Raw genomic sequence first — 22,892 nt, 5'->3', positions numbered from 1 at the left:
CAGGGAGGAACATTGTATCCTCTGTCTTTGTGTTCAGGAAAAGCAGGTGGTGAACAAGATTCAATAGTAAAAACAGACTTGTCTACCCTAATGAAAGTATGGACATGCCTTGAATCACTGTTGAAGTGACAGAAGTCAGCACTAGCCTTGTACAGAAAAAAAGCCCCACATACCTAAACCACAGACTAATTTGTGATGCCTTTTGTTTCACCCTTTTCCATTGTCTTTTTCCCAACATGAGAGTGGATGAAACAACCGTCCACTGTATGCATTGAATAATTTGTCAAAAAAACCACCTTGTCCAGCCCTGACATTCCCAAGAGAGATGTAATAAATTCTGCTGTGCTGAAGGGAGAGGGAGAGGGAGAGGGAGAGGGAGAGGAGAGGAGAGGAGAGGAGAGGAGAGGAGAGCTGCAAGGCAGTGCTGAGGGATGGTGTTAGCTCAAGAGATGATGGAAGCTGCTCAGTCCTCTCAGGATCTCACTTCTGATCATTTTATCACAAAGCATTCATTCAATGTGAACCTGTTAATGTTGCAGAGTCACTTGAAGCGAGGGACAGGGACCTTAGTTAAGAAGTTTACTAGTTTGCCTGAGGGCTGTAGTCTCCCAAAAGCTTTCTAGTCTACACAATTGTGGTGTCATCATTCCGTACTGCATCGGTGTAACCACAGCAGAAAGAGATTCCCTTTCCCACCCTATGCTGAAAATAAAGTGTTGATTTGCAAAGCAGTCATCCTTCCAGGAAGCTCTCAAAGTTTGCAGCCTGTCCATAGCACATGCTTTGCTTTGGGATTTCAGCAAGGAGAATTCTGTGGTTTGAGATCACATCATGTGGATGCACAGTCCATTCCTCTCCTTTGCACCCAGAACTAGAAACAGGAAAAGCAATGCTGAAAAGGCTCATTATTTGTACTGGCACTTACAAAGTGAAGGCTCTTTGCAAAACCTTCCTTACAGAATAACTTCACCTTGCTAAACCAAGACTGAAGTAGTGTCAGATTTTTGTGTAGATTTAGTGTTCTTCAGACCAGTCACAGACTAGCCCTCAAAGACCTGCTCTCCATGGTAGAAACAAACTACAGTCCCTGAAGGTCTGCCCACTTCATTTACAAATCTGCATGCCTGTGTCTCTAGGGTTGTTGACAATGGAGAAAATAAGGGAAGCTGCTACAACAACCTTACTAAAAGCTGTACCTCACCTGGTGGTATTTTGCTTCTAAATTTACAAGGAGAAAGAGCAGCAACACAGAATCTTAGTCAAGTGCAGAATATGTAAACTCTGGCCTGAGTGACTCACAGGAGGATTTCTAGCATCAGGAGCTACCAGACAGGGAGCAACACCATTCAAAGGGACGTCTGCACAGCCCTTTCTGACAGCAGACTACCATGGAAGTGCCAGCTCTAAACTCTGGGCTAGCAAATACTGACAGAGAAAATGTAACAGAAGATGGTCTTGGCTTTAACTCCACCAGCCTGTAGTGCTACCTCAGTTGTATATGAATTAGGGTTCATATACAACTTCCCTAGAAAGTTGCTCTGAACTGTCCTGTGCTCTAAAGGAGCTGGCAAATAGGGCCCTCTGGGACCTGCTTCTCACCTCCCTCTTTTCTTCTTCCTACCTTTCTCCTCATCAAAGGCTAAAGCACACGACTAATTGCACCAGTTCTCCCAACAGAAAAATGGTCATGCTATTCAAGCTACAATCTTCCACAACAGTTTAAGAAAAAAACAGGAAGAAAAATCTTCCTAAGATGACTTGTAGAAGGTAAAGAGCAAGAATTAAATCAGAATAGGCAAAAGAATGGGGTAAGGAGAGTAGAGTAAAAAAAGTAAAGGAAAGGAAAGAAGGAAGAAAGAAGAGAAGAGAAGAGAAGAGAACAGAAGAGAGAAGAGGAAAAGAAAAGAAAAGAAAAGAAAAGAAAAGAAAAGAAAAGAAAAGAAAAGAAAAGAAAAGAAAAGAAAGAGAAAAAAGAAAATATTTGTACCTGCATAAGGCTGATCCAAGCTTGAGAAAGTAGAGTCCAGACCTGGAGAACTGGGCATGTCACAAAACCCATTTAATTCACAACTCCCCATAAACAGAAAGAGAGGCAAGGAGAGAGGAGCCAAGCAAAGCTCTTCTGGAGCAGAACCAAAACTCTGAGATGTCCAAGCTCTTTGCTATCAGCCCACAAGCCTTTTAAAGCCTCTCTTTTGTCTCGTAGGCTTTGCTGCTGAAAGCCATGAGGTCACTTTGTCTATTTTTGTCTTCATAGCTTCATCACTGAGCAGTGTGATGGACATTGTCACCTGGCACTTAAACTTATTCTTTCCCCCTCCCTGTACTCCCTGTAAGGAGAAACTCCTACTTTTTATTTTAAAATGAAAAAAATATACTCAATATTATCACAGCTTCTATGGTGCAAGCTTTAGGCTAGAAAGGTGCAGGCTTCAAGTTTGTGTTACCAATGCCTCAATGTCCAGCACTTCTGTGCCAAAGAGCCCTTCAGAGAGATAAAACTAACACAGTGTGCATGTCTAACATGGAGAGGCAGAAGAAACCTGCACAGGAGAAAAATAACTTTCCTTGCCTGAAACTCTCAGAGAGCACTCAGCTCCAGGTAAAGAGGAAGAAAAGAGAGAGCAGGGGCTTTCCTGTGTATATCAGTTTTCTTCCATGTCTGAGGAGAACCAGTCCATGATTCAGTTTCTGTTGTGTACACAGCTGAGGAACATTTAACAGAGGAGCATTAGGATTCTGCATGCCTGCAATGAAGTTGTTTAGCTGAATTAAAACAGCAGAGGCTGTTACCTACACTGAAAGCATGGTTGTGCCCAGGGAGGGTGACAGTGTTTGGAAACCAGGGAGTGGTGTTTTGGCAGCACCATTCAGAGCTCCAGCACAGGAGACTGAGAGGTGTTGAAAGATGAGATGCTGATAGTGAGGACTGTGGTGGATGGGAAGGAAGGGAATAGATGGTGCTGGGAAGTCTGCAGATCTCTGCAGTTGTGGCCTGCTCAGCATCTCTTCACACTTTGTCTAGGTCCTGTCTTACCACTCCTTTCTGTACTCAAGCAATAGCTCCTGTGAGACAATCCCAGAGCTGTGGCCAAGGGACACCCTCCCATGATTCTCCCTCCCAGCAGCCCCAGCCTTAGCAATTCTGCAGCCTTAGCAGACCATCTCCAATGTTAGAGAGGCTGGAAAAACAAAGGTCTGACCATACATGCTGAAATCCAGCAGCCATCACTGCCCACCAAGAAGACAACTCCCACAAGGGAACACAGCTGTAGAGAGACCTGTCATGTGTCATACAGAGGCTCTTAGAGCAAGAGCAATGAAAGTGGTTCAGTCTCTTTGATGAATATTTACACATATAGGGATATATGTATATATATGATATATATGTCTCTTTGGGGAAACCTTGTAATATTGATACATACCACTGGAATGAAAATACTGCTCTGTCTCTTGTAAGAACATTCAAATGGAATAGATAAAAGAGTAAAAGGAAGGGTTATAAAACTCTCATAAATTCTGTTGGTGTGGTGAATAATTTCTATAGAAAACTTTTTGTTAACTTCTAAAGCACTTATTTCATGTACACACTGAATTCTGTTGGAAAAAATCCACAAAAAGGAAAAATTTCTATTAAGCCTATGGAAGTTTTCCTCTTAACTAAGTTTCACTGAAGTGAAATGATTTTCATTACTAATTACAGTAAATAGAAGTGTTGAAAAGTACAAATCTTTTCAAGATCAGGCCTTATTAAAAGAAGGCATTTTAATGCCCAGGCAAGCTACTGAACAAACAGGCTTACATGAGGTCAGATACTGTTCATGTTCTCTACGAAACAAAAAATGGTAAATTTTATTACCAAGACCAAATTCTAGAAAAGCCATTACTATAAAAAATAAGGTACTCTGCTACTGCTAGAGATAAAGAGCCTGTTCCTCTGTGACGAAATGCTACTTGTCAACTGCTTTTTTCGTATGCGGTCACCTCGAATTTTGTTCTTCCAGCTATTTATGTTGGACAAAGTCATTTTTCCATGGCTAATGTTGCAAATATCTCAGTAAGTCACTAGAGCTACAGACATCTCATACTTTACATACCTGAAGTCCTTTCAAACTGAGATTTGGATGGGTTATATTGACCTTCTAAGTATTTCCCTGTTGAAAGTTTCAACCTTTAAAGCTTTGATCAGTATTTAAATTGCAAACAGCTAAGCAGAGGAGTATATATTCTTTTCCCTTTCCACATAACCTGTGCATAATATAAAACACAGATATAGCTTCAGCTCCAATTTAGGATGCTGCAGACAAATGCTACAGTCCTACTCAAGTCTGCAACACTTTAGTATGTATCTGAGGTTAAATAGTTAAAATACTTGTCAAACCAGTATTTCTTCTTAAATGGCTAGTGATTTTAAGCGTGCCAGTGAAATACTGCCCCACTGCAATCTCCTGGTTTTGGAAAAACAGAAACAAACAGACTTTTCTGAAGGTAAATTAACAGCCCAGGGGGGGAAAAAAAACATGCCCATTTATTTTGTAGATTTTTGAGCATTCTTAGCCATACTGCTATTGGAGAGCTCTGTTAGGCAGAGAGGGTGTAGAGACATCACTGTGCATGGCTGCAATATCTTAGTCTCATCTCTCTCCTGCTGGAGGCTTGAATAGCTTTTTCATTCAAAAAAATCTCTCAGCTGGGTGACAGTTTGCCCTTCTTTCTGAGCTGGAATGGAAAAGTAAATGCAAAAGTGCAAAAGATAGCACACATGGCCAGATTTTCTGTGCTGACAGCTCACACCTGGGCCCTGGATATTCCCTACATAGTCTTCTCCCAAAGGAGAATTTTCTTTTGCCAGGACAGCACCTGTTGAATGTACCAGTGAATCTGTAATCTGTCTTTTGCAGTTTTAGCCCAATTTCCTATGAAAGGTTTATGCAGTCAATGCTACACTTCTTTTGATCTTACCCATTTCATGCTAATAGCTTTTGATTCCATTTGCTAATTTTAAGAGTCTGAAGTCACAAAGATACAATGCTCCTACAAGTTTACATGGAAATAGGAAGCTCAGCAGAGGAGAGACACCCCACCACAGGAAGCGATAAGCCTGAGTACAGTCTTAATTAGGCGTCAAAAACTGCAGAACACATACACACAAATGCTTTCTCATTTTGAATGTGAAAGACAGACAGATTTGTATTTACTAGACATGAGAGAATGAGATATCAAATACAAAACATAAATTAAAAGGATGCCAGGATCTGCTAAGTCTGCTGCTTACAAAGTTGATGTCTGACAGCAGGATACCACTGATTGATCATGTCTTTGTCTTTCAGTCAATCCAACATCTACTCCAGTAATAGAGACAAGTATATGCTCACCATCTCACTATGTGGATTTATTAATCCACTTGCCATATAGTCTCATTAACCAGTTGATTTTAGTAATTTTCTGCAACTATTCAAGCTCCTGCTACGTTAAAATTCTAGCCTTTCATGAGACAACTGAATATCTTCCATGTGTTATGTCATCTGCCAATTAATACACAGCAATCTCCACTGATCCCTGTGACACCCATTGAAAATGGTATTATTGCTATTTCCTGTTACTGCTTGCTAGGTACAACACCCAAGAGAAACAAGGCACATTTACAAAGCTTCACTAGCAGGAGTTAGCATCTGAAAAAAGCAGATAGGAAGACAATAGTGGTGTACCTGGGAACACTTTTGATCTCCTCAGTCCAGGTAACCCCCTTCCCTCCCCTGTGTCCCCCACACACCTGGGTTTGTCTGGGAAGAAAAACCAGAGAGAAGCTGCAAGGTGTCTCAGCTACGTTCCAGATCTGAGCAACAGCAGTTTTGGGGCTGTGGTGTGCCCCAAAGTACGTGCTGCTTGTTCCGTCTAGATGCAGCCAGAGGATAAGATCCACTGACAGAAGAGGAGAGGGTTGGGATTTTTTATCATGTGTCTCCTTGCCAGTCATATAACATTGAGGTGGAGAGGACCTTTGATTGACGTTAGTGTTTAAAGCTCTGTGGGTGAAAATATAGAGGTAGTCCTGTTAGACTCAGAAGGCCAGTGAAACACTACTACCAATTTAGCCAGTTAGCTCATCTGACATCATGAACCATTAATAGTGATGTTTTCTGTTCTATTCTTAGCCAATTGTGTGGTCACCTTACGGTAGTCTTATCTCATCCATACTTCTCTCATTGGAAAAGTCATGTGGAACTGTATCAAGTATATTATAGAAGTCAGTATATACTGTGTTCATGTTATTCTTTAAGCCGTGAAGTCTTATCTGACTGAGCAGGTCAAAGACTCTTTCTACTTTTTATTAGTCCATGTTGATTTTACTTTTCATTTTGTTTTCTGCAAATATGCACAAAAAATTACTTCATGCACCTAATTGAAGCTAAATGATTTTTTTTTTCTTATTGTCACAGCCTATGTCTGCTATAAGACTATATTATTGGTCTTTTTCCCTGAGACCCTTCTCATTATTCCAAGGTACTTGGCAAGGACTGAGGACCATTCTGATACAAGTTTCATTAATTCCTTACATTTGACCTCTACAGAGAAGCTGACTCAGCCTTTTCTTTCAGTATAGTCAGTGTATCAAGATATGCTGAATCTACTTGTCCCCATTTCTGCTCCTGTTTCTTTCTGCAAAGAGTGAGATTCTTAGTTCATGTAAGTGGTAGATACTGATGACAGTAAAGCTTTACACATTTCCCAGCAAACTGATGTCCCTTCCTACGGTGGGTTTAATGAAACTGAAGAACAAATATTAGCCAGGTTGACAGCTTTCTCTTTCCTAGCTATAATTTTCTCTCACTTCTCTTGAGTAATGGCTGTTGTTTAATCACTTCTTGTCAAAGTCCTTTTATGCCTCACCCTTTTATGCCTCTCCCTCATCCATCACTATCACTTTGTCTCAAAAACATTTCAGTATTGTCCCTGAGCAGACTTGTCCATACCTTGTCAGCAACCTTGTCCCATATCACTTTCAGAACTGATATGGAAACAACTGGATGAGGAAAGGGACTCCTGTTGTCTGTTTGCATTACAAATTCTTTCAACTAATATGTCAAAACCCTAGAATCTAAAACTACCAGCTTGATTAAGACAGTCTGTGGGGTTATATGTATAGCTGTTTCAGTGTGATTATTGCTCTAATCACCTCTGTGATCTGAGCTATTGGCAAAATTTTGATTTAATGCCATTGTTCCCCATCAGCCTTACACATCCTAAGTCAGAGTAGAAGTACATGTGCAAGGCCAGGCTATGTTAACTTAACATATGGGACAACACAGTCTGAAAAATCACTAACTGGGGCTCTGCAAGGACCATGGAAGTTTCAGCTTGGAAGCAAACTCTGACAGTGCTTCACAAGCAGCAGGATGATGAATGACCTCTGATCATGTCTGAGGAACTGTGACCCAGAGTCAGAGTCCCTGTGCTGACAATAATAACATAGAAGTAATGTCTGAGTAACTGATAGTTTTTAAAAAGGTGCTTCAAGTGATATCTCATACAGTAGAAATACTAGGACAAATGAGAGTATGCACCTTTTCATTTCAGGGATCACATAGTTTCCCTCCATATATCTTCCAATGCTAAAGATCTCTTCCCTCCCAAAGAATATTATCTGCAGATAGATTTATCTTGAGCTAACACATGTTCAGCTAAATTCATGTCTCTGTCAGGCTCTAGGGCAGCAGGATTGCAGTGAGATGCAAAGGTAGAGCAGAGCAGAGCTCTATCAGCTTTACTTCCAATGCTGCAACCCACAACATCCTCATTGAAATGCTGGACAAGAGTGATGCCTGAGGGAACGATTCTGGAGGTCTCCAGTAAGAATACCTGAGGAAGATGGCAAACTACTTGTGACAATTATGAGATGACTCAAGAAGGAATGACAAATTCATCCATGCTAGCTAAGACAGGCAATAAGACAGTAGTTTATAATCTGGCTTCTGCCCCCTTAGTATATCAGCCTGAAAATATTACCTCTGCTTTCCACAGAAGGACATACACTGAAGGAACAAGATCAAATGTCGTACTCAACCCTTAAGGTGGAGAAAGAGGGCTCTAGATGCCTGGTGTTTATCTCTCTGTAGTCTTTAATAAATGCTTTCCAAGTGGCAGAGAATTCAAAGATGAATGACAGTTATTAAGTATTTTTTTTCTTAAACAAACACATACAACTAAACTGCTACTGCAGTGTATGCAGACTGATTTCCCAAGCGGAAGCAATTGCAGTTTCATGCATGCTGAAATGAGATCAGTCTCTCCATCTGTGATTCAGCCATGGAATTGTCCTTGTTTTCCAAATGGCTGGCTGCTCACTGAGTGGCCAAGGGTGATTCAGCATGGCTTCACACTGCTAGGAACAGACTTCTGTAAGACCAATAGTTCAGGCAACTAATTTTAATCTCCTGATATAAGCAGATTGCTTTTCTACTTTACTTTAAGGCATGTAGGATGCAGTAGTAGTAGGCTATTATCCTAAACCCATTGATCTCCTAGACTGCAGTGAATGATAAAACCAGTTAGTCTAACAGTCACATGACTGCAGTCATTAGAGTTACAACTGTCAAAGCTGAAAGCCAAATAGAAAATGTGGTGCAATAACTTCAAACTGCCATTCAGATACTTCACCTTGTTCTGTACCAGTTGTAATGGGCTGAGAGCTGGCTTGCTGCACTCGCCCCCTCTGCAGAGAAATGTGGCTGCAGTCACTCTTAGAAGAAGTAATCTCTATGACCTGCTGATGAATAGGCCACTTATTTATAAGCATCCTATCTTTCCAAGTGATGCTGCTGTACATCCGCTTTAAACAAGAAGGATTTCCTTTTCTGATATGGAATGTAGTAACTTTGATGACTCTGCACAGGCAGCCAGGCCCATATAAAGCAGAGGAGGAAATTTCCCCACCCAGTTTTCCCTCCCTTCCTCTACCATACATGGAGAGGCTCTTGAATCCTAGGAACTAAAAATAGTTTAGCAGATAAGTTTAAATTAAGATATTTTGAAGCACTTCTTTCACTGACACTGTGTGATAGCAAGTTAGGAATAGACTGCTGTCCTGGTATGTCTATCCTATTTCCAGTTGTGAGAAAGGCTGAGCCTTTTGTCCTGTGAGATGATTTAGGATGGGGTGAAAATACAGTGCACCTCAGAGAGCACAAGTGGCTGAGAAGAAGCAACCCTGGCTACAGATGGATCCCAAGCCTCCAAAGGTGGGGTGAGAAGGACACTGCAGAACCTACAGGAAACCCAAAAACCTCACTTGCAATTACTTATGACAACAACAGTCTAATTCTCCCTGCCACAAGCTCCCACTTTCTGCTAACCTTCTGAAACTGATGTAGATTTTTTAATTTGTATTGTCTGTCTAGAGACAGGAAGTAAAGAACAAAGCTACAGAAAACCCAAGAGCTGACAGCAGTAGCAGTGTTACTGAGATCCTTGCAGGGCAGCAGAGCAGTGAAGAATGTCAGTTGCTGCTCTTGGTGATGTGCAAAAGAAGGATTATGTATCTCTGTTCTTTTTCTGGGATTTCAGTTACTCATATAGAGGTTTGATGTTTCTAAATACTCATCTAGAAATAATGTACCTTCAGTTCTGTTTGCTTGAGGTGCAGGGAGAAGCGGGAAAGGGAGACAGTCTCTGGAGCTTAAAAATGACAGTGAAAAGTTAGAAAGAATTAAAACAAAGGACAAGAGAAACACCCCCAAAATTGAAGTAAATATCAGAGCAGACATGAGAAAGTAGTACATTCTAGGAAGAAAGGATAAGGAACCATACAGGGAACAGTCCCAACAAAACAAAAAGCAGTTTTTCACATTCTTATGGTGCAGTGGTGGGAGTTGAAGAAGGCTGTGGCAAGGCAAGGAGGGTGTATTAGCAGATGCACTGGGAATATATTTAAATAGTGTTTCAAAAGGCAGCCAACTGCATAGGTATTCACAATGGCTCTTAAATGTCTCCTGCCTATATATTGATACTTAGGCTCTCACAACTGATAGTCCAAGTCACTTCCTGAAGCTAACACAGGTTTTAAAACCCTGCCTGACTTCTAAACCATTATTTCACATTCCTGTTTACCAAAACCCAGGAGTGTCTGTGTCCCAGAGTAGGCTACTGTGCTGTGGATATTGCTAAGGAATAGCAGAGCTTTAAATGCTGCTGTCTCCATGGGAGCCTAGAGCAGCTGTAGGAGCAGGAGCAATGCTAGCCCAGACATCCTGACCAAGGCTACACCCTTCTGGCAAGAGATGCTCTACTAATGTCCTCCCATGCCAGTCCAAGCAGCCTCCCATGGAGCCAGTGCAGCTCAGCAGTCCCCCATCCTCCAGCTGTGTCTATACCTGTGTTTACTCTAGGTATAGGTGTTCTTTAGCTCTGTTCACCACGTAATGAACACCTTCCATCCCTCTTCTTTACTTGCTTGCTTCCCACAGTCACTGGCTGCTGAACTGGACTTCTGGTTTAAGGGCTGATTTGCTCCAGCAGGATCAGGATGTACAATTTTGCCTTCTCATTTACTGGTAAGATCCCTAATGCAAGAAAAGACCCTGTGAGTTACCATCCCTGGCAGACTAACTCCTACAGAAGGACACCCCTGGCCAAGCATAAACCAAAAAGAGGGTGAGCAGTGAAGGACTGATAGGAGAATAAAATATTACCTCAGTCTGCAGTGCTTCTGGGAACCCTAACTCCAGCTGGCAATATTGTTGCATCATCTCCTGCCATGGGATATTATCTTGCCATCAGAAATGCTCTGAATTAAATACATAGTTTTTCTGGGATCCCTCTGTACTGATGCCGTCCATGGAAATAAGTCTTGATGTAAAGCAATTGCTCTTCTACTGCTAGGACTATCGGGTGGCAGGGAGCAGCTGAACATGCCTTTCTCAACATTCATCTCATGCTTGTACATTATTCAAAGGGGGGAAAATAGCTTCATCTTTAGGGAGGCTGAAATTGTTGATTTCTTTCCTATCCTAAGGAAAATGAAATCTAAAGACTAGAAGAAGTAGAACAAGGCATCGGGTCAGATGCACTGCCCAGCAGAGCAAGACATAAGGGACCCAACTGAGCCTCCCCTTGTAACAGTGGAAAGAGCAGGAGGACAGTGCCCTGTCTGAAGGAAGCACCTAGGTTTGAAAGTTACCTCTACAGGACTCCTTAGGCAGAACAGATAAAAGAATATTTAGCCCAAGGATAAAATAGAAGTTTAATAATTGCCTTGCAGTATTATCTGTCCTGGGTAAAATGTTCTGTCCTGGTTCAAATTCCATTTGAAGCAGAGGATCAGAAGTTAGAATCCACATGTTTTCTTTCTGATTCAGTCTAGTAATGTTTCCGTGTCTCTGTTTTCCATTCTGTCATTTTTTTAAAGTCACTTTTTAAAAACCTGCTTTATTTTCAGGCTCAGAGAAATGTAGTGAGTTATGGTACACTGAGGTACATATATGAAAATAAGTTTATTATTACCTTGTTTTTACTATTATTAGATAGATCACAACTGTGAAATCAGATAACACTTTGTTCTGCCCTCATGTTTGTGCTTTAAATACTCCATGTGTAGCAGAAATCAGGAAAGATATTCACAATCAAGGTCACTTCAGGTCCATCACCCATATACTACTCTACATTTTTCAGTACTTTATTACACATGGAAAGGTCTTGACTATCAGGGATGGAACTACAAGGAACTGTTTCAAGAGCTAATTTACTGTCTCCTGCCTGTCCTTGCTGGCAGCCCTCCACTGCCGACACCTAAAAATTTATAAATTCTACCTGAACTCACCAGCTGCTGCCAGCCAGACATGGGCATTCTTGCTGGAGTGAGTGCCTGCAGGGAAAGTTGATGTAGAAGAGTCCCTCCCTGAGCTGGACAAGGTGAGAGAAATAAATCAGTTTCTGAGAAGACTCTTTTGCAGCTATGCTGTCTACAAATTATCTCTCATCATCCTTAATTGTGTAATACTGCATGCCTCTGTGTCCATGGAGAGCTGAAGTGAACGGAGGGCTCCTTGGGAGGCTCTTGAAATGAGTGTTCTGTGCTTAACACACAGGTAGCTAAGGAGGAAACTGAGCTGCCATAAGATCTCTGGAAGGCCAGGGAAATTTAACCTCCAAGTTATTTCCTGACATCATCATGTCAGCTGAGTCTTCTTAGCCCAAAGTGTTGAAGAAACCAATGACATCCATCCTTCTTCCAGCACAGAGGTATTAGAGCACATCTGGTTGAATGGCTGCTGCCTCTGTGACTGACTCCCAGACCCCTGGCCCTAGACCCTTTATCTTACCTATTTCTTAGGATGCCTTGGGTGAGGTATACCCCAGGGCCAAAGCTGCAGCAGGAAGCCCTGGTCTCTGCAGGTCTGATTTGACTCCTTTGTAAGCTAGAGGAGCTAACCCACCTGGCATTTGCAGGAATCAGACTTTTGGAAGGAGAATCCAGCACAAGGAAAAGGCATGGGTGAATGGCAGTTTAGAGGACTTACTGGCCTGCTTGGCTTTCTCTGTATAAGTGGTGGTTAGGTCTTCATCAATGGGATGTTCCACTGGCCCCACCATGGGGATGAGATGGCGTTCCGCTCGGATAGCCTTGGTGGCATGGGGCAGGAGCATTGCCTCTGGAGAAGGCTCCCGTCCCTCTGCTGACGGTGGCCGCAGCTGTCCCTCGCTGTCTGAGAACGGAGTGTCTGTGCGACTGCCCGGCAGGCAGACAATCTCCCTCTTGGCCACCCCGCTGGAGCCGGCCAGCTCTGCCCCTCCCTGCGCAGCAGCCTCCGGCATGCTCTCGTAGCCACTCTGTTCAGACAGGGACACCTCGTCCTGAGGTGCGTCCGCCCTGCCGGTGGTGCTGTCAGGTGGGGAGCGTGGGCTCTTCTTGCGAGCGCGGCGGTGCTTCTCCTGCGCCACATTGTCAGCGTCGCTGTCTGTCTCGCCGTAGTAGGCCTCGCTGTCCGGTGGGGACGTGAGGCTCTCCAGGTGCCTCTGTGACCTCCATGGCTGCGAGGGCTGTGTAGTGGCTGGGGCTCCTGCTGGTTCAGAGCTGAGTAACTGTGCTGAGGGGGTGGGCACAGATGGTGGAGAGAGCACTCGCTGCCCTGGAGAAGGGGAACGCTGGAGCCACGGGCCAGTCTGGTCCCCACCAACTATCCTGTGAGGAGAAGGAAAAGTGGTAAGCAAGATTTGGTTTGTGCAGCTAAACTGGAAGGAAACCCTGGAGTGAGAGAGGGCTATGGACTGGGACAGTGTTACAGGTGTTTTTCAGGTGGTACAGACATTTGAAGTGTAGACACCAAGGCCAGACTTATCCCTGACATCAGCTATGTGTTCTCATTCTGATTTTCTGCTTCACAGTTCTATGGAAACCAGGTGTTAAACATTCAAAAATCAGAATGCCCTAAAACCATAAATATTTACCAAGCTTAATCAGCTCCCCAGGCATTTCTCTTGGAGAGATGAATCCTGCATAGCAAGCATTCCCCAGGACAGTGAGACCTACCCTTCAGCCTGCAGCTTGTCAGCAGAGAACGGCTGGTGCTCAGCCAGAAGATTTCCTATTATTACACTGCACTCCAGCTGCTCCTGCAGCTGAGACTGTGTCAGATCTGCAGATCCTGGCACCCCCAAACTGCTTTAGTTCAGACTCCCAAGAAGTCAGTGCTATTTGTTTGCTCTGACCTCTATGTGGGAGTAAATAGCAAATACTTAGGATATAAAGGCCCAAGTGTTTTTTGGGGATAGGACTATGGTATCCAGTGGTAGGAGACCACTCTAATATTTAGCCTGCTCACTGTGGTGGGGCTGCTTCACAAGCTATCAGTACCTGGGTTTTGACAACCATGTGCAGTCATGCTGGCCAGCCCAATCCATGGTGGCATTTGCCTTTGGTTTAGACATAGCAATTTCAAGCCTCTAAGACATCTGGAGGGATGACTGGAGTAGGTGCCAGACAGTCTGGGGCAGTTAACCCTGCTGCTGGCTTCCAGAGGGAAGGGGAGTTGGCTGTGCTGACAGAAAAAGAGCCCATTCTATCTTACCTCTCCTCAAGAGTGAGTCTGGATTTCCACAGCAGTTTGACTCCAGCCCACACAGATGGAGCTGGGAACTTGTTCCTTCTCCTGTCAGACTCACCAGGGCTTATAAGAGCTATAAAGTAGTCCTAAGTATTTGCCTTCTGAACAAGCATACCATGAAGCCAGGTAGACAGCACTGCCACTGTAAAGCTGTGCAACTGATGACTTGGATCCCAATTCTAAACTGTGAAAAACTTTTATTTATGTCAAATGCAAACTTTTGTGGAAGCTAAGGGTGGGAGAATTTCTCTGGCAGTTTATTTTTTAATGCTATTTGCCATTATTAAATCTCTCTGGGGAGCAACCTCAACATTCCACAAGCAAAACAGAACAGAACAGTCCCTCTTCTTCTTTAAACACTTGATCAGGTAACTCAGAAGCATAACTTTTTGTAAGTGAGTTTCTTTCGTTCTGTATTGTCAGGTCAATGTCTCTCCCTTCCTCTTTTTCTGAAATACATACACTCCAGAGTCATCCAGCTACCTATCCTTTTTGAACAGAAATGATTGGTGTTTTCTCTGAGAACGTAAAGATGAAGTAGGAATAGACATGTGATCAAGAAAGCAACATTTGATGATTTCTCTACTACTGCAAATGAAGCCAACTGATTTCATTATTTCCAAACCATTCAGTGTTAGCTCCATCCAGAAGGATGCAAGAAGCCTGCCTTTCTCACTTTGTTAATTCAAAGTGTGCTGATCTTGACCGACTAAAATTTGCCCAGGCACCTGTTTGCTGCAGATAGGCTCCAGTGGTGTGAGATGAGGCCTTGGCAAGGGACCAGGAGCTATTCTGGACACCTTGTGTAGAACTTACCAATCCCACTTACAGTTAGGGTATAGAGTGAGCACATCAGAAGGCACCAGCACTTTTTCTGAAACCAAGGGGAAGATCCTAGATGCTCAGGCTTTCCTTCTCTGAGCACTGCCCACCTCTGCTCCTGCTTTACAGATGACAGCAACCAGCATGGCTGTCCTTTCCCACTGCTCACAGTGCTGTCTCTGTCTTTTCAGGACTGTAGAAGATCACATATCCCAGCCCCCTTCACCAGGGCCTGATTTTCTGAGGGTGACTTCTGTTTAGGCAGTAGTGTGGACTAGCTAGAACCTCACACGGCTTTGCTGCCTTCATCTTTACAGGATTACTCATTTATTGCTTGGGCTGCATCCAGCATGCACTGACGCACTGGGTTAACTTAGCACAGGGAGGACAAGGACCATACTGGTACTATTTTTTGTCCATAAATTTGAGCCTGATCTCCAGTATTCCCCTGAACTAGAGACTGGCACAGGTATTTCTTCCCATAAAAAAGCGGCGTAGCCACACACCTCTCATCTTTGTGGGAGTCAGTATACAGACTGTTGGACTACAACAGCCCACTGTAAGACAGGGCAAAACATTGAGATGTCAACATGTTAGCCAGGTTAGGACATGGGTAAGTCCTTCTAGTACACCTTGCAGTATGGTGAAACCAAGGGCTTCCTGACTGTCTTGTTTCTGCTGGATGTGGACAGCTGCTGTACTGGACAAAAGCACCCTACTGCCTGCACTGTCACAGCACTGGCACTTGGGAGCAGGTTACCTTTTCACACGGATGTTGAGCATGCCATTGGAGGAATCGATGATCTGCATGGCATTAGCGTGGGACAGGCCAGCACATGACTTCCCATTGATAGATACTAGAACATCATTTTCCCACAGGCCTCCACGGCACGCTTTGCTTCTCTTTCGAATCTGAAAAAGCAGGAGAGAGGATAAGGATGATGGGAAGAACAGCAGCTATTTAGTTCAGTTGCTGGCCCTTCTATTGCTCCATTTCTCACAGAATAAAGTAAGGCCTAAGATTACTGTGCTGACAGAGTGGAGTTGGATGAGCCCTGGCTATGCCTTTTGGTCTCTGTATCCCTGTTAATTCCAATAATCACTCTGCTAAGCATAGGCCTGAGCTGATCACCAACCCTGTTCAAGTTCTTTAGTGCAGATGAAAGACTCAAGAATATCTACATGCTCTTCTACATGCTCTTCTCTTGTTCAGACTCAAGAATATCTACATGCTCTTCTCCTCTTGTTCCCTATCTCCTAAGTTGGTTAGGGAGTCTGTGTTTCAGAGAACAGACTATGCCTGCACATGTCCATGTGTCCTTCTGCATGCCTCTACTGTACTTCCTTGGTATGATCCCTGACTCTTGCAGAGCCTCTGCAAGTACCATCCTCAGGGAAGCTGACACTGGGGAGAGGTGGTGGTTCAGAGGCATGTTCTGCTCTTAAGCATTCCTGCTCCAATGGCTTTGGTCAGTGTATTTCTGGACATCTGCATCAGGCTATATGGTGTCCTATTACACAAGTGTAAACTTGGAATAAATCTTTAGCCTTAACAGGAGTTGTGCAAGATATGCATTGCTTTATCTGAGAAGGGAGTCAGAGTCACTGGCTCCAAGCGAGCTCCTAGATCTGTCCTCTCATGGCCATCTTGCACCAAGTGTTTACTCTCTGTTTCATTCCATCTCCATCAGTTAAACTTCTTACCAACTCAGCCTAGTCTTTCTGCTAGGGCAAGTAAGAAAGCAAACCAAATGCCCACTCAGCCAAAAACCACTGACCTCTCCCATATAGGCAAGCAATGGGGATAGTCTTGTAGGACAGCTTGGCACCCATAATGTACTCATTTTTCACATAAAAGAGTAGCCAGGTAAAATCACTGGGTCAGAGCAAGTCAGGAACAAGGTAGCATTACACTCTCTTTGTAGATTCTTCTACAATATTTCTTCAGATCTTGCAGTTAAGTGAAAAACAAATCAGTGCAGAGCTGTTTAACAAAGGGTGCAGTGAACAGACTGAGTCAGATCCCTGCAGAGAAATAATACTCAACAGGGCACCTTTGTCCATGTCTCACAGCCTTGCTGCTTGATCCACCAGACTCATCTATAACATCATAAAGCTACTTTGCCCACACTCTCATGGCAGCTTCATGAAAGACAAGTGAATGTGGGAGGTTTGCTGCCCTGTCATTGTTCTTGCAGGAGCAGCAGGGGAGCAGGAGAGGAGAGAGCTGGAGCCGTAAGGAAGTCCCATGGCCTGATGATTGCCTGGTCTCAGTGGCCCAGACCCCCTGCACCTTTGGGGTGTGTGAGCACCTTGGGCTTGGCCCCACTGGCCTGTGTTGAGCAGGCAAGAGCAACACTCCTCCCAGGTCAGCCTGTCAGCAGAACTGAGAGGTGTTGGGGAAGAAGATGGAAAGAGGAGGGCTATGCTTCAAGTTGTTTTTGTGTTCATTGGTACTTTATCACTCCGTAGCCTTTCCAACTTGACCCCAAATCCTGCCTGCATGCTTAAAATAGGGACTGGCTCATCCCAGCTGCCACATCCATCAGCCTGTGTCATTTTAGTCCTTTATCTCCCTCCTTGTTAATATAAGCCTGGAATGAGCATTTGTCGGTGTGTAATGAACTACTGCTGAAGAACCACAGTTACAGTATAAATGCTGCTTCCTGATACTTCATCCAAATGCAGCTGTTAACTGAGAAGGTAAAGAAGATACATTTTCCAGTGCTGTCTACTGACACAACAGCTAATGAAAAGAGTTAGGAAGTTGAAAAGAGGTTAAAAGGAGGGTTTCCCAGTATTCCCCAAAAGGCCAGCTGCTGCTCCATAGCCAAATACTTGATGCTTAGCACTGGATGGGAACATACTTGCTGAGTATCTCTCCCAGTTGTAAAGCGAGGGGATTGGGGGTTGAAGGCTGTCAGCAGGTGCTCAGAGCATTCCTCACATCCCATGGTATTCCTCCCTGCTCACTGGAACAAAGGATGTAGGCTGATGACCAGCCAGAACAGCAACAGTAAACTTCCTGCAATTCTCTAGTCCCTCAGAGACTTGGGGCAACTGCTTGGGGTTCCCAGGCAGGAAGGATCGGGCTGTGCCCCCAACACTGCCTGATGCTGTTTCAGGTACCTTTATTCCAGAGAAGACTGGTGGGACTCAAGCAGGCCACATGGGCTGATAATCATGAGCAGGCAAGTCTTGCCTGTGCTCAAATCTTACTGAACTGACAGAACATGCACTAAAGCAACTTTTGGTATTTCAGTGCTCTACAATCCCGGAGGGACTTTTCCATGCCTCCATTACTTTCTGGGAAAACAGGACCAGGTCTCTTCTAGTGCAAGAAGAGACCTATAGAGTCTGAAAGTAGCATGTGTCTGGCTCAATCTTCCACAGATTTATAAACCCACCTTGGAAGTTTATGAATTTGCTCCTGGGATCAGAGGGAAATGAACTATCCACAGCTTCATACCACTACCCCACTGCATTTGCCAGGGAGGAAGGCAAAGGGGTTAAACACAGAAGAGGATTCCGCAGAGAAAGAAAGACAGGACAGGACTTAATCCAAAGCCACAACAGCAAGGTGCAGTGTGCTGGAGGCTGCAACCTAAGGCTGCCAGGTTTTTTGTGACTCACAGTCTCTGCTGTGCTGTAGAGACTTTAATGACAACCCATAGCCTGCTCATCTTGAGTACAGTGAGAGCAGCACTGAGCCTTTGAGGCCCCAGGCCAGGGTGGCTGCCCAGTCCAAAAGCCAGGCTCCCTGCCCATCCTGAAGGTCAGACTGCCCTCAGGATCAGCCACTTGCTCCCCATGTCCAAAAGATGCCCTCTTCTGGGCATCCAGTGAGCCACATGAAGTGTCACTAACAGGGAGCTTCTGCTTAAGCTGCAGAAATCTTGGAAGGTGTCACCCAACAGCTGTTCTGAAAAGGTGGGAAAAGTTGGGAAAAGTGGTGTTTCAAAGAAAAAACCTCTCTGCTTGCTGTAACACATACCTGAAGAGCTTTCTTGTGCAAATGAGAAGCAGCACTGACAGACTGACAAGTGGTAAGGGTTGGCCCCAGACCTGGCCCTGGGGGATTGCATTGTCCAACCTTCTAACACATACTGGTGAGGATTGACCTCTCCTTTTGTGTGAGGAGCCCCACAAATTCTGTGAGCCTCTTGTAACTGACTGTTAGACTTTCCACTCCATGCCTCAGTAGACACACTCTCCCATGGCATATTCACGTCAAGGTATGTCCTGTTTAGATTTCAGATGGGTTTAGGAAATCCCAGTTTCAGAGTCTTATAGATTTATGTTACTGGAAATACAAATCAGTGTGAAAAACTGGAACACATTTACTCAGAAAATTGTCCATCTCCCTGCCCTCTCAGCAGGAGATCTATAGTGACAAAAGAGCTCTTGTCAGAGAGGTTTGGGTATCTGCAGTACCTATGTACATGCACATACACACGTTTTCTTTCATTACTTTGCCTGCTTCCTCCCCCTGATCATGTTCAACCAGACAGAAGGGAAAGGACAGAGGCAGCTGAAACAGAAAGAAAAAAAAAAAAAAAAAAAAAAAAGAGAGAAAAGAGTAAGGCAACAATTGAGAAGGAAAGGAATAAGAAAGGTGTTGAAAGGAAGGTCAGTGCTAGGAGAGGCCAGGAAGGTCAGGGTTGAGATCAGGCTTTAACAGTACTGTACAGGTTTCCTTGTACAGCCCTAGGCAGACAAAAGGACGTGCTGATTGTTGACATGTCTTGGGGAATTCAGCCTAGCTTTCAGGAACAGAATGCAAGAGAGGAGGGGGTCAGATGCAACTTGGCAGCATCTGTCCTTCAGTAGGGACTATATTTAGATAGTGGTATGTGGGGGCTGAACACATGCTGGGATGCTAAGAATAGAGTAATCCTGATAGTAACTCAGTGGCTTCACATCTTGCCTCAGTACAGCCCAGGGAACGTGTCTTGAAACTTTGCAACCACTCTCCCTGCTGGCCAGCACTGCTTTTTTGTAATGAAGTAGGCTGTGGGTAAATAGAAGTGGTTTGCAGTGTAGGCTCAGGTCACCTATCTCTCCCCTTGCCCTCCCAAGCCACCTCCCACTTCCTCTCACTGGGAGAGCTCAGCCTATAATGTAGGAAGATAAATTTTATTATCAGTCTTCACCAAATCTCCTACAATCTTTCCAGCAGAAACCTAACAGCCTCAGTCCAAGTCAGAGTTTAATACTGAATACAATTCACCTTCCCACCCAATGCCCTTCTACTCTCTGATTGCATCTCTCAATGAGCCATCCCCTTCCCCCAGAAGCTACAATGGCATGGGGTCCAACACTCCATACAACCTGGCAGTGTTTAAATTTTATTCCCAGCCTTCTGTGGTATGCAATCCTGTCACAGGGTTCTCATAGAGAGATAACAAATTACTTTTTGTGGTATAAAGCATTACTAAAATGGAATGACTCAAGAAAGAGCCAAGCAGCATGTGGGCCTGCTCCTCCTAGAACTTCCTGCTCAGCTGAACCACAAACAGAGCAGTTGCTAGATGCAAAAGCAGAAACAAACTCCTTCCATCTCTTATTCTTTCTGAAGATGTGTATTCATACAATTTTGCTTATTGGGCCAGTTTGGTTTTCGTCCAAGGCCAGGGTTTACTCTTTTTGTGTAAGGAAGGATACTAATGTGGCTAAAGTAAGGAGATGGCTAGAGTGGGTAGATGGCTACAGTGGGATTCAGAAGACCTGGATAATTTTTTGTGTGACCCTGGAGAAGACACTCAGACTGTGAGCCATAAAAGGCAGGAGCCTGCAAAGCAGGACATTTTCCAACAGTCTTTCTTTATCTCAGTTGCCTACCTGAACATAGAGATCCAGTGAGATACTTTCCCTTTGCCTTATCTATTAAGTAGCAAATAACATCATATCCTCATATCAATGCCATGTTTTTACTGGAAGCTATTTTACAGGAGAATATCCATAATAATTACACTAAGCATTACAACTACACAGGAAGTTATTTCCAGTAATTTCCTGACGAAACATCGTGTTCCTTCTTAAGAGATGAACTGGAAGACTTGCCTCTTGGTAAAATAGGTCCAGTGTCCCTACAGAGCTACTTCACAGGTCATCCATGGTGAAGATTAATTAGGGAGTCTTTATATAAAGAAAGAGGGAAGAGAACACATACTTTGTAGGATGGACACAGCAAGGGAGAGTGGTGAAAAGATGTATCTTAAGTGGTAGGACAGACTTGGGTGGCTTCTGAGCAAGGGGTTTAACAATGAGAGCTGGTAGTGGATGAGGATCCTAGTGCTGCTCAGTTGGTTAAGTACATGTCAGACTACAGTAAAATATGTTACTGCCTAGAGTGTACTGGTGCAAGAATGAAAGAACAAGTTCTTAGATGCACCAGATTTAATTCTGACTTGTGCCAGGGGATACAAACTGATATAAAACACACAAACAATCAGGGACTGTTGACTGTTGGTTTTCTCCCTCTGACGGTTTTCCCTTACTGAAATGAAGTGCCTTAAAATGAGTTTTTTGTTGTGGTTATACAAGAGAGGGAAGAGAAGAACAACCTCAAACAATCCACCTTCTTTTCCTAAGCAAAAAAATTAGCATAAGTGTCATTGTGGGGAGCAAGTTTCTAGCCAGAGGTGGCCGCAAGTAGATATAAAAGGGGCATAATCTCCATAGCTATTTGTTACTTGATGGTAAATTAGCTGAAAAGTAATTAAAATGTAATATCAATGACAAAGAATAATGCCACATGTACTAGAATAGATACTAAAAGTACTTGATAAGCATTTTACCCTCAACAGAGTAAGCAGCAAGATATCAAGTGTTTTTTATATGAAGCAAGGATTCAGAAAGAACAGATATATTTGTCAAATATTTGTTCCAGGTCCCACATGTAGGAACTGTGAGAAAAGCAACTAAATGTTCAGAAAAAATGTGCTTATACATGTCCCATGTAAATCCTTTTTCTAGAAACTCAGCCTGGCTCATGTGCCATAAAAGATTTTGGAATCTAAACCTAATGAAATTGAAGCTCATAAGCAAATCTAGCAACCAAAATGTCTTTCTACAGGTCCAGGCACTGAACTGGGACAGAAGGAAGGAAAGATGCTCTAACACAGGGTAGAGTAATCCAGAGACATGGCTTCAGTCCTCCAGAACAAGGTGTTCCCAGCCTTCGCACTGCGTGCTGATACTGTGCTCTAAAGGGCCGTGAGCATTTGCAAGCCCTGAATAAAAACCCTTCTCAAAACAGAAGGCTCTTTTCAGCTGCTACTAATTGTTGAACAGCAACAGTCTTAATAATATTATGCCTCCACAGTATTTATGCTGAGAGAGGGCAAATTAGAAGACATTATTTCGATAGAATGAGGGTCACTTTGGCTTGCAAAACAATATTGAACACAGCATTCATACTATTGCAAGTGTGGGTTATTGCACCAAAAGACAGCACTCACTAACCCAAAGGCAGCCTCTCAGCAATAGTCTGAGGAGGATAAGCACCATTGTTCTGTGGCAGCAAGGACAGGATCAGCCACAAGTATGGATTAAAGAAGTACCCCATTCACCTGAAGGATCTAGGGCACTTAGGTCCAGAGAGCTTCCTGTGCCTTGCAATATCTTTGTAGTCATCTTGTAAGTATGAATGTACATCAAAAACCAGGCTCAGCCTCCACAGATGTATTCAGTAGTTCTAGCCAGTAGCAGGCTGAATAATATCAGTGAATGAACCTGACCTCTGGAGTACAACTACTGTGGTAAAATGTTGAAATGATCCTTGGCACATCTTTGGCTGAGATTGCCTACTGCTGTCCTGAACAATTCCCAGGCACAGTCTGGGAGCTAGAACAGACCATTCCCAGAGCCACTGCCTATGGGCATGTGGCCATTTTGTTTGGAAGAATAGAAAACATTAATTGCTGGGCTTCATTACACTCTGTAGCAGCTGGCATAAGTGCCAGAGAA

The 22,892-nt window shown here is 43.7% G+C and overlaps 1 protein-coding gene across 1 annotated transcript in view; it reads right to left on the bottom strand.

The window, feature by feature from the left end:
* Positions 1-22,892, bottom strand: part of SYNPO2L (synaptopodin 2 like) — a 37,045-nt gene that overhangs the window by 7,587 nt on the left and 6,566 nt on the right. Inside the window, exons 2-3 of the mRNA XM_041404715.1 lie at positions 15,682-15,833; positions 12,516-13,177 (exon numbers count right to left, since the gene is read on the bottom strand). Of these exons, the coding sequence (XP_041260649.1) occupies positions 12,516-13,177; positions 15,682-15,833 (814 nt within the window). The remainder of the gene's footprint in view (positions 1-12,515; positions 13,178-15,681; positions 15,834-22,892) is intronic.

The sequence above is a fragment of the Onychostruthus taczanowskii genome, unplaced genomic scaffold, assembly GCF_017590055.1.
Source record: "Onychostruthus taczanowskii isolate IOZ18803 unplaced genomic scaffold, ASM1759005v1 scaffold22, whole genome shotgun sequence".
NCBI classification, from domain to species: domain Eukaryota; kingdom Metazoa; phylum Chordata; class Aves; order Passeriformes; family Passeridae; genus Onychostruthus; species Onychostruthus taczanowskii.
The sequence above is the reverse complement of the archived record's forward strand: the minus strand, read 5'-3'. Positions and strand labels throughout refer to the sequence as shown.